The sequence below is a fragment of the Lathyrus oleraceus genome, chromosome 6 (assembly GCF_024323335.1).
Source record: "Lathyrus oleraceus cultivar Zhongwan6 chromosome 6, CAAS_Psat_ZW6_1.0, whole genome shotgun sequence".
Classification (NCBI taxonomy): domain Eukaryota; kingdom Viridiplantae; phylum Streptophyta; class Magnoliopsida; order Fabales; family Fabaceae; genus Lathyrus; species Lathyrus oleraceus.
Window position 1 is genome coordinate 125,118,837 of NC_066584.1, and position 12,090 is coordinate 125,130,926.

At 31.1% G+C, this 12,090-nt stretch overlaps 1 protein-coding gene across 1 annotated transcript; it reads left to right on the forward strand.

Annotated features, from left to right (window-relative positions):
- The first annotated feature begins 5,499 nt into the window (after positions 1-5,499).
- On the forward strand, positions 5,500-10,343 carry LOC127092302 (glucomannan 4-beta-mannosyltransferase 9). The gene is made up of 9 exons (XM_051031141.1): positions 5,500-6,101; positions 6,201-6,299; positions 7,566-7,818; positions 7,925-8,035; positions 8,564-8,700; positions 8,823-8,936; positions 9,028-9,227; positions 9,462-9,656; positions 9,846-10,343. The coding sequence occupies exons 1-9, from the start codon at positions 5,802-5,804 to the stop codon at positions 10,006-10,008; spliced, it is 1,572 nt and encodes a 523-aa protein (XP_050887098.1). The 5' UTR covers positions 5,500-5,801; the 3' UTR covers positions 10,009-10,343.
- The last annotated feature ends 1,747 nt before the right edge of the window (positions 10,344-12,090 follow it).

A 12,090-nucleotide genomic window follows, 5' to 3' on the forward strand; every position in this document is an offset into this window, starting at 1 on the left:
TTTTGCAACACAATTAATGGATAAAATCAATTCAACGCACTTCAAATTATAAGTCATCTGCCCTAGTGCATTGAGGCATTTTTTAAAAATCAATTACTTCTCCGCTCCTGATGCGTGAGAACTTTCAAGAGATAAAAGCAACCAATCAATCCACCAATATTTTTTAATACGAACTACGGGGCTCTGATCCTTCAATAAATTTGAGGGTACGTAGGCATAGAGTTGTAAGACTCTAGCGAGTATAATAATAAAAAATATTTCTTAGGGATTCTCTTATTAAAATAATAAAACATTTTTGTAAATAAATAAATAATTAAACAATTAATAAATATCAAATCAAACATTCCTTAGAAATACACTAACACTAGAATTAAAGGACGATTCCATTAAGTACAATGGAGGTAAGGGGTGGCTAACACCTTCCCCTTACTTAACCGACTCCCGAACCTAGTATCCCACCCTTAGTTTATAGGTTTTATCATTATTTCCATGTTCCTTATGAACGAATAAAGGATGGTGGCGACTCTGTCATTTTTCCAACCGCGACAGCTGGCGACTCTGCTGGAGAGATCTTTATACTTTACATAAAGAGAGTCCATCCTAACCTTGGGTCTTGGGGTTGTGCTTGTTTCTATGTGTATTTGTTTTCCTTTATTTCTATTTTTTTATTTACCTTATTCATTATTATATTATTATACCTGTCATATTATATTGCTTGGGATTTTCAAAGGTGTGAAGTCAAAACCCAGACTTGAGAAAAAATATAAGCTTAAGTAAGGGGTCGTTCTGTCTCGGTCACCGGGGTTCTCATTCCGTAGGGTCTTTGATGACGATTCTGCATAGAATAGATCAATTCAAAAGGCTTGTCATGAGAAGGCCAACATTTCTTCATGATAGAACTTTGAGTTCGGTCCATGACTCCGGGGACCTCTTCTAGAATCCTCTTAACTTGGGGTGGCCGTATGTTATAACCTGCCAAGGTCGTAACTAAGGTCCCGCCTAGTCGAGACTTATCCCGAAGGATTACAGTATGAAGGCTTGCTCCTTCTCATGGTAAAACAAGGGTATAATCCATGACTCTAGGACTATTATCTTACCCAAAACTTTATATCCTACAAATGAGGGGATTGGATAGTCTAAACCTAGATCTAGCCTATCATAAGAAGCCTACCTTAGCCAGGCCATGCTTGCATTACCTTACATATCCTTAAACTCGTTTGGATTTCCCATTCCAATCATTATCCCTAGCTATAAGGAACCTTCTTAAACAAGGTATCCTTAGATTCGACATTATCCTTAAACCCATATGTAGGTTATATATCTATCATAATCCATAAACTTGTGTGGGTTCTCCTATCTGTCACTATCCTAATGTGACACTTGCATTGCATCTACAAAAAACTTTTAGCATACCTTCAAAATTAAAAATTAAAAAAAGAAAAATATAGTTTTGCATACACATGAATTTGCATATATACACATACATTTGCATATCATTTTCACCCTTATCCAACTATCATCCAGCTAATAGACTTTCTAATGCTCACGAATAAACTCAAAGAACATCTCGAGAAGCTATAAAGGGACTCAAGAAGGGCGAGTACCCCTGAAGAGAGAAGGTGACCCTTTGTCATGCCAACCACGATCTACCAAATTCTTTAAATACAACGACCCTGGATGATGACCTTTGTAACAAGGTCTGCAACGGTATCTACTTCAGCAACAACCTCATGTGCTTCACCAATCACAACAAATGAAGCTTGGAAGGAAACTGGATCCTACACCAATGTCTCATGACTTACTCATAAGTGCCATATCAAAGTTACAATCCCTTGGTCTTTCTCCTCGTCCATATCCTTCCAATTATGAAGAGAATGTCCGATGTGAATACAAAGTCCAAGACCGGATCGACGACAAGCCATTGACTCTTGAAAAAGGAGTCCCATTGGTGAACAGTCACCCCTTATCTTTATAAGTGGAAGAACATCAAAAAGCATCCCATAAAGATAAGGGATCAACAATAAAGTTCATCCATGGGATCAATAGGGTTTATCAGTTCCAGTTGTAATTTCTTTTTGCTAAGTGTTTTTTGTATTAAAAGTTGTACTCTTTGGGAAATAATTTTAATAAAATGAGCATGCATGTTTTTGAAATCAATCCATTCATTTACACTCTCTTTCTTATGCCATAATGAAAAAATCTGTTTAGGATGAACATACATTGATGTTACGGAGGAGAATCCTCATGCTGAGGAAGCTCGAAAAGATCTTCAATAAGAGAAGGATTCTCGTGCTAAATAGTAGAGGCTTCATGATGGCCAAGTGGCTATTATGAAGTAGAGGGTCCGAGAGTCTCTTTTGCAGAATTTGAAGAACGTGCACGAGGCCCTTGACTAGGATAAATAATTTTTTTCAAACGTTTTTATCCCTAGCTTGTAACTGGATTCTTTCAAGGTTGTTTAGGATGGGGCTTCTGTAGATAATCGAGGTGCAGTGTCTCAGAGCGAGGAAGCTTGATTTTCTTTTTTTTCCTTTCCTGTAATGTTAGTTGGGTTTTCATGCCTTTGCAACAATGATAATATTTATCTATATTTACTTGTATGTTCGGTGCTTTTATTTAAATTTAGCATTTAATATATTTCTTCTTTATGGTTTTTCGACCCAACATGTGGATTGTTGGTATTGCTACGCCAGAACTTACTCATTGTGTGCACTACTGGCGTCCGGCGTGTCCTTCAAACTCTTTAGTCCCAACTGAAGTTTTGTCGATACTAACTCCAACTGGGAAGAGTTATTGTCGTTCTTCTACGTACTAGAAATTGTTCCCGACCAAAAGTAAGGTTCATGTCCTTACACCATCATCCTTTTGAGGGTTATAAGATCCCTTGCGTTTACAATATCTCATAGTTATAAGATTAATATATATATATATATATATATATATATATATATATATATATATATATATATATATATATATATATATATATATATATATATATATATTATAATCCAACAGTATATTTTACAATTTTTTTACTCAAATCCTACTTCTCTTAATAATAATAATAATAATAATAATAATAATAATAATAATAAATAATAATAATAATAATAATAATAATAATAATAATAATAAATTAAAGTGATAAATAAAAGAGTTTAATTGAAATGCACTGAACAGTGTAAAGATATTTTACACCGTCAATTAATTACAACCAATGATATGTTAGAGAAGTTTGACTTTTATTATAAATACATGTAAAGTAACACAAACTGATGATTACGATGTATTGACGGTGTAAATTTTTTTACACTGACAATGTATAGCAATTAATTTTTAAATAAAAAAAATATTTTATATAATTATACTACTACTAAGAATTTAATTGATATACACTGTCAGTGTAAAAGAATTTTTATTGATAATACGACTAACTTTTTGAGATTTATTTTACACGCACAATTTTTTAAAAACTGTTTGTATCTTTTTATTTTAGCTTTTGTTTTATATTTGAAATAAATAAAAATTAATAAATTTTTATATTTCCATTCTGAAAAGGAAAGATTTTTAAGTTTTTAACTACCACGAGCATTATAAATAAAAATTATTTTTTCATTATTTTATAATCCTACATTGTCTTTTACAAAAAAAATTGCATCAAATTTTTAATAATAATAAATAAATAATACTAATAATTTATAATAATAGTAATAATAATGATAATAAATAATAATATTTTACGTAACACCATTTGCTCCATTAATTATTCAGAAAATTATTATTAATTATTATTACTATTTAGTAATTATACTTTATTCTATTCTTTTCACATATAAAATGAGTTAATTTATTAAAATTAGATTAATGTATGTATTATTTGTCTACACCAAAACATAATAGGACATAAATTTTATTTGCTAAGTTTCAATTTTTTAATCAAAATTTTATTGTTAATTTATCTATTTTCTATTAAATATATAACTTAATAATATGTAGTTAAAATATAAAGTATAAAATAATATAAACTTTATTAATAATCTATTTCAGTTATATATATATATATATATATATATATATATATATATATATATATATATATATATATATATATATATATATAATGAAGATTATATAAAATATAGGTACACTGACAATAAATTGTGCAACTATCACTTTTTGGATGAAAAAATTAATCTCTTTAAAAACTTCATTCATTAACTTTAGAAACAAAAAATTACTATGCAAAAGTCTTTGGACTTTATGTAAAATATCAATTATCTCTGATGTTAGAAAATCAAAATTGTCAAAAATAAATTATATGAAAATATATTGATTGTTAGAACACGTTTTCTCATATTTGATTACTTTACTCAAAATTGTTTTAAGAGTTGTTTGTCTCACAATAAAACTTCAACTCCTTTGTCTTACAAGTGAGAAAATCTCAATCAAGTTCACACATGCAAGTTTTCGTCCCATCCAACCGTACACCAAAACATTTGTTAAACCAAGTGCCCATCTCCCCTCTTTTGTATTAGTCAAAAAATTCACAAATACCTCTTCCTTCACATATACTTTGGCCCGTAAAAATATATCAAGTAGGACATCTCTAACAATGATGTCGGCATTTGAAGCATAAAAGTTCCTTACAATTAATTGTGTGTTCCCCAAAGGTGTTTAAACATGTCTTGCGACAAATAGGACAAACTTTGTCAATAGACAAGAAGAGAATCATAAGACGATGTCTAAGGATAATACGATATTCTACCAATGATATATATGGGCCCAATTCATTTAATAAGAATAACAAATAAAAAATCATAAACATGTGTTGTTTGCCAACAACCAAAACAACTTTATATCTTGTGATCATATCAAATTTTACGTTCATATCCAAACTTTTTTATTTAAAAAAACACTTGCTAAAATATATTATAGTTATCGATCCCGATGTCCTTGGTAATAAAATTGTATTGATAAATAAAATAAGGGTCTTGCTAACTTATGTCTTTGGGGCACAAATTAAGGTTACTACTATTATAAATTTTGTGTGGAATAAAATAAAATTTTAAGTTTCAAAAAATCAAATACACTCATTTCAAGAGAATATTTCTATAAATATATCATTAACTTAGGGCATATGTTAACATTAGCCATAAAATAAACCTGTGTCGAGTTTGAGACATTTCAATCGGATATAGCTGCCTAACCTATAAAAAAATCCAAATTTTTTAAATTGATAAATATTACAGTAGCTATTTGGGTTGATGCGCATAGAAGAAAAAGAGAGACTTTAATATTACGTGTCAAAATAACTGTTCTGTATTTTTTATTTATTCCATCATATTACACCATCAAAACATTTTTTATTCTACTTCAAGAGTCTCCCCCACTCTTGAGATGAAATTGTAACAGGTTTTGAGATAGCGATAGTGCAACAAAACCCACAATAAAAACCAAACAACACTTCACAACAGAGGCAACATAGAGAAACAAAAACATAGCACACTCTCTCACTGTCACAGTGCCATACCTCTTGCAAAAAAAACTCTCTCTCTCTCTCTCTCTCTCTCTCTCTCTCTCTCTCTCTCTCTCTCTCTCTCTCTCTCTCTCTCTCTCTCTCTCTCTCTCTCTCTCTCTCTCTCTCTCTCTCTCTCTCTCTCTCTCTCTCTCTCTCTCTCTCTCTCTCTCTCTCTCTCTCTCTCCATTCCATTTTTGCACGACCCATCAAACAAAAACCAAACTATTCTCTTTTCTATAACCAAAGTTAGTTAGTTTATTCAAGTGGGTCATTTCAAAAAATGGAAGCTTTACAGGAAGCTAGATATGGACTTGCTTTACAGCTTGAGTTTATTTGGAGGCAAATCAGAGAGCCATTGATCGTGCCAATACTGAGAGTTTCAGTGTTTCTGTGTCTCGGCATGTCATTGATGATGTTGGTTGAGAGAGTTTACATGGGAATTGTGATTTGTTTGGTGAAGCTGTTTGGTAGAAAACCAGAAAAGCGTTATAAATGGGAGTCTTTTAAAGATGATGTTGAGTTGGGAAACTCTATTTATCCAATGGTTCTTGTTCAAGTTCCAATGTATAATGAAAGAGAGGTGAAATTTTTTCATTGCTCATTTTTTCTATTTTTTTTTTTATGTTATGTATTAAGTTTTAAAAGCTTAAGTTGTATATGGTTGTATATATAAATGCAGGTTTATCAGTTATCAATTGGTGCTGCATGTGGACTCTCTTGGCCTTCTGATAGAATCATCATACAAATTCTTGATGATTCAACTGACCCAACAATCAAGGTATATCTATATATATCTATATATATATATATATATATATATATATATATATATATATATATATATATATATATATATATATATATATATATATATATATATATATATATATATATATATATATATATATATATATATATATATATATATATATATATATATATATATATATATATATATATATATATATATATATATATATATATATATATATATATATATATATATATATATATATATATATATATATATATATATATATATATATATATATATATATATATATATATATATATATATATATATATATATATATATATGAATGAAATACATCAACTTTATTTGATTTAATATATGAGCCAAATATATCAACTTTTGTAGACTAAAATTTCTTTTATAAAAAGAATTAAAAGAAGTATATGTTAAGGTTTCATTTTCAAGTTTGATGAGGGAAAGTTAATTTTGTCTTTAAAATTAAGATTAAGTTTAATTAAAATTTATAATTTTTTTTTGTTAAATGTGATTTTTATATTTAAGTTTATCGTTTAATTAATTTTTACTCAAGTATTATAAATGTGTTAAAAAAATCAACCTATTTTTAAGCAATTAGAACATAAATATTTTATTTTCAATTTTATTTTAATTTAATTTAATTTTACAAAATGAATTTTGAATGTCAACCAAACACTTGATGAGATTTTAGTTCCTTAAGTTAATTTTAGATTTTACTTTGATTTTTAAGTTTTTTAATTCTACTTTCGTCTTTAGTTTTTTTTTCATCTATATACCCTTAAATTACAAAAGTTAAAATCTTTTATTGTTTTCTGTCCAAATTGAATCAGTCAAATATTTAATATAAAAAGTCAACACATCAATATCCTAGAATTTAGTTGAATACAATATTTTTATTTAATAAAACAATAATATTTACGTGTTTTCCATCAATTCATTCATATATTTTAAAATTATTTTAATAAGATAGTATGATTTTTTTACATGGTCATGTCAATTAAATTATATTTTTCTTTAAAAAAAAATTATAATTTATAAATATTTACAATTTCTTATATTTAAATATAAATATAAATAAATGCTATCTTTAGGATTTAATCCTAACTTAATTTACTTTTATTTATTATATATTTTAATTTAATTAACTATTCTATCTGTTTTTGATTATAAATTGTTTTGATCTTTTTTTTGTGTGTGTAAATGATAGGATTAATGATGTGATTAAGTGAGTATTAATGGTGATTGTGATTACAGGAGTTAGTACAGTTGGAATGCCGTAGATGGGGAAGCAAAGGAGTGAACATAAAGTATGAAGTTAGAGACAACAGAAATGGTTACAAAGCTGGTGCTCTCAAAGAAGGAATGAAACATAGCTATGTCAAACAATGTGATTATGTTGCAATCTTTGATGCTGATTTTCAACCACAACCTGATTTTCTTTGGCGAACTATTCCTTTCCTTGTTAATAATTCTGATATTGCTCTTGTTCAAGCTCGCTGGAAATTTGGTATTTCATTGTTCTTTCATCAATCACATTAACTACAATTAACCAAGGTTGTTGAATTAATTCATTAATTAACAATGTGTATTTTTGTTTTTGTTTTTGTTTTTAGTGAATGCTGATGAATGTTTGATGACAAGGATGCAAGAGATGTCACTTGATTATCATTTTACTGTGGAACAAGAAGTGGGATCTTGCACTTATGCATTCTTTGGCTTCAATGGTAACTACTCTACTCCATAAATTTATAATAAATGTTAATTGTTACGGCGGAAAAGGGGTGAACTTACATGGTTAACAATTCAACGCCAGTGAAAAGTAGTATGAGAGTGAGAATGAATTGAATATCTGAAATGAAGTGATTTGGTCTTTATATAGTATGGGTGGATAAACTGCTCACTTGTGATTTGACGCCTTGTGCGGATGGTCGTTCGATTAGATATCAACGAGGAGAGATGCGATGAAGGGCGTGATCGCGTATCTTTAGCAGCGATGAGGTTTCGCCTGTTCGGTATGACTTGCCTTTTAGCGTTTGTTATTGAGTCGTTGCGGATAGTTAGAACAATTATAATAAGTTCAAATTTCTTAGGGGAGATAATTCTAAATTACAGTTATATAATCGCGGTTGTGGATTACGCTGCAATTCTTGATATTACAGTCGAATGTAATAAAATGCGGTTAATATAATTGTGGTTGCTATGCTATTGCAGAAACTTCTAAAACATTTTATAAAACGATGTTCATGACACAGGGACTGCGGGTGTATGGAGAATTTCGGCTTTGAATGAAGCTGGCGGGTGGAAAGATAGGACCACAGTGGAAGATATGGACCTAGCTGTACGCGCAAGTCTCAAAGGATGGAAATTCTTATACCTCGCTAATTTACAGGTTATTTTCTTATTTCAATCTCAAAACTCATATCTATATGTAATGTTACCAAAACTTAAAGTGAGAATGTTACATTACATTCATACATTTGTTTCGTAATATATGTTTTTCTTGATATATAGGTTAAAAACGAATTGCCGAGTACTTTAAAGGCCTATAGATACCAGCAGCATCGATGGTCCTGTGGACCAGCCAATCTTTTCAGGAAAATGGTTATGGAGATTGTCACAAACAAGGTAAGGTTCATTCATATACCTTATTGATCATGCAGTTGAATTTAATATGACCAAAATTGATTCATGTGTTTGTTTAATTTGTCCATTGCAGAAAGTGTCTTTGTGGAAGAAGATATATGTTGTTTACAGTTTTTTCTTCGTTCGGAAGATTGTGGCGCACATAAACACATTTGTGTTCTATTGTATTGTGTTACCTGCAACTGTTATGGTGCCCGAAGTTGTTGTCCCTAAATGGGGAGCTGTTTATATCCCTTCCGTCATCACTCTTCTAAATGCTGTTGGAACTCCAAGGTTATTTTTACTCTACTTTCCCTTTCATTGAAATAACATTGTTTAATTCAACGAACTCGTCGTGCCTCCGAGATGTGGTCAGATGAGGCCTAAAGTCCTTGCTTCAATCGCTTAGGCTTTGAGTCGACTCTGAAGCTCTTATAATCTAATTTCACAAATCAGAGTTCAATTACAGTAACTTGTCTTGCAATTAGAACTTTGTTGACGTTACTAAGCGTGTTTGTCGTTTATCAGGTCACTCCATTTACTTGTCTTTTGGATTCTCTTTGAGAATACTATGTCTCTACATCGAACAAAAGCAACAATTATCGGTCTGCTAGAGGCTAGTAGAGTCAATGAATGGATTGTTACTGAAAAACTTGGAGATGCTCAGAAGGGTAAAGCTGGTGGTAAAGGACTCAAAAAATTCCGATTTAGGATTGGAGACAGGTATAAAACGCGTAAAATATCATTTCATTTGATCTCAAATGTAAACAAAAAAATCTATGTATTTCGTTGATAGACTTTTATTTTGCTTATATTTGATATCGAGGGTATAACATTCAATAATTTTCATTTTTTATTGATATTTAAGTACTTACCTATCCATATATTGTTGTGTCTGTGTTCAATCTTTAGGATTCACATGTTAGAACTTCTTGTTGGATTCTACCTCATATTCTGCGGCTGCTATGATCTCATGTATGGGAAAAATCACTTCTTCATATTCCTATACATCCAAGCAATTGCTTTCTTCATTATGGCATTTGGATATGTTGGCACTTTTGTTCCCAACTCATAGAAGAACTCGGCATTTGCAATACTTCGTTCTCCGATTTAGACTTCAGTTTATATCTACATGATGTATAGTGTAATATAATATTCATTATGCACAGCTTGTTACATTAGAAAAGTTAAAGTTTGTTGATGTAAAAAAATACATGAAGGGTTATTCTTTAAGGTTCTGCAGTGATACATAAAGGAGTATAGAGAGATGAACTCAAGAGACCAACAAGTATAAGTCTGCATTTGATTGGAAGATTATCTTTAAGCTTTCTTAGTTTCGTTGATTTTTTTTAGTTTTCATTCTTTTGCTTCTTTACATTGTATTTGTTTGAAGAAATAAACAACTTCAATAAACGGAAAAGATTATATAAATATCCATCTCTATGTATTTAGTTCTTTCGTAGAATATTGGATTGACTTTAATGACCAGTAACTGATCTCTTTGTGATAAGATAAACGTCTTGATTTGCATCACAATAACTACTTAACTTCAACTTGTTTTACACTGAAAAAAAATAGCCCTTTCCCGAGTGTTCATTTCATATATCGAAGATCTTGAATTGTTTCGTCTATTTGTGCGTTGCAATGAGTAGATGTTTCTTTATAATCCATCCCATCAACTTGTTGGCTTCAAGAGGAGGATATGAGAGGAAGGCCTGGACCTAAACATGACTTAAGATGGAGAAGAACATGAGTCTAGAGCATGTAGCACCACCATCACCAAGGAAGATAAGGGAAGCGAAAATGTTAGAATCAACATTAAGCTTAGGGTTTGTGTGATTGGATTGCTACATTTCTCTTGTATACGCTTTTTGCGAAGTAAGGTTAATTTCATTATCTCAATTCGATTTTGAATTGAGGGAAAACGTACCCATAGCAAGGTTGATTGGGAAACTGCCTAAACAAATCACCGTGTATTCTCTCTCTCTCTCTCTCTCTTTCCTTCAGTCCCAAAGTTAACACAATTATCCAAAATACAAAGTGATTACATCAAAATGTTACAATTGAATAACTAAATTATACTGCTATTGGAAACAAAGTCCTCAAAGAAGTAAATTGCCCAACACCGCCCTGTAGGTCGAACCACCCTTTGGAATTGAAACGCCCCAAAATCCAATTTCCTAAAGCTGGCGCAGACAATCTTCCTTTCAATTAAGGTCACTTCATTTGTAACCTGCAAAAAATCAACTCAAGATTAAAAGTCTTTTCAATAAACACTTAAAAAACTGAAGGATAATGAATAATTGATCAAGTTTAAAGCTTTGCCCAAAATACCATAACAAACGCCCAGTTCAAACAACATTGAATCCACAAAATAACAATCCCATGAAATCTGGGATAAGAAAAAGAAACCTAACAAGTTATCTCAAGACTTAAAAATTCATCATGAAGAAGATAAGAATATATATACCCAGGGAACAGAACATGAGAACAGAGGACGGTGAATCATAAAGAAAGAAAATCAAAAAATATTTTTTTCATTCAAACAAAACCAAATAGCATTCCAAAAGAAGAAGACAGAGAAGAGGAAGACGAAGAGAAATCGAAAGTAAGAGAAAACGTATCTCAAACGTGGTGGGGAAGCGTCGCCGACGATTGACTCCGATCAAATAAAACCTTCTTTCTTGCTTAAACTCTTTGCGTCATCGTACTCACCTTTCCAAACTGAGCAAAAAGCCCCTGTTTTTTTCCTTAAATCGCGATTGTAGAAGGTCTAATTTCAAAATTAGGGTTAGGGTTTCAACTGTTTGTTTGTTGCTGTTTAGGTTTTGATTTGTTGTTAGAACGAATTAAGGTTTCCGCTGGTTGTGTGGAAGGACGTTTAGGTTAGGGTTTAAGTTTGTGTTCTTTTTTTTGGAGCGGAGATCCGGCCGTTTGAGAGAGATTTAGGAAGATCTAAGGCCAAATTCCTGTTCTCTGGCCAAGATAAGGTGGGGTTTGTGTTTGGAAATTTAGGTTTTGGGGTGGGGGTCGCCAGAGAAGAAGGCGGCGCCGCCACAGTTGGCCGGCCACCACCTTCTTCTCCGGTGAGTTTCGGTCGTGGCTTTGGGACGGAGGTTGCAGAGCAAGAGAGAGTGAGGATTGAGGATAGAGACAC

Bases quoted from the DNA above. Each gene is read 5' to 3' on its own strand.
- LOC127092302 (XM_051031141.1), top strand. From the start codon at position 5,802: ATGGAAGCTTTACAGGAAGCTAGATATGGACTTGCTTTACAGCTTGAG. The intron at 6,102-6,200 runs GTGAAATTTTTT...ATATAAATGCAG, and splicing joins CAATGTATAATGAAAGAGAG to GTTTATCAGTTATCAATTGG. The intron at 9,657-9,845 runs GTATAAAACGCG...TTCAATCTTTAG, and splicing joins CGATTTAGGATTGGAGACAG to GATTCACATGTTAGAACTTC.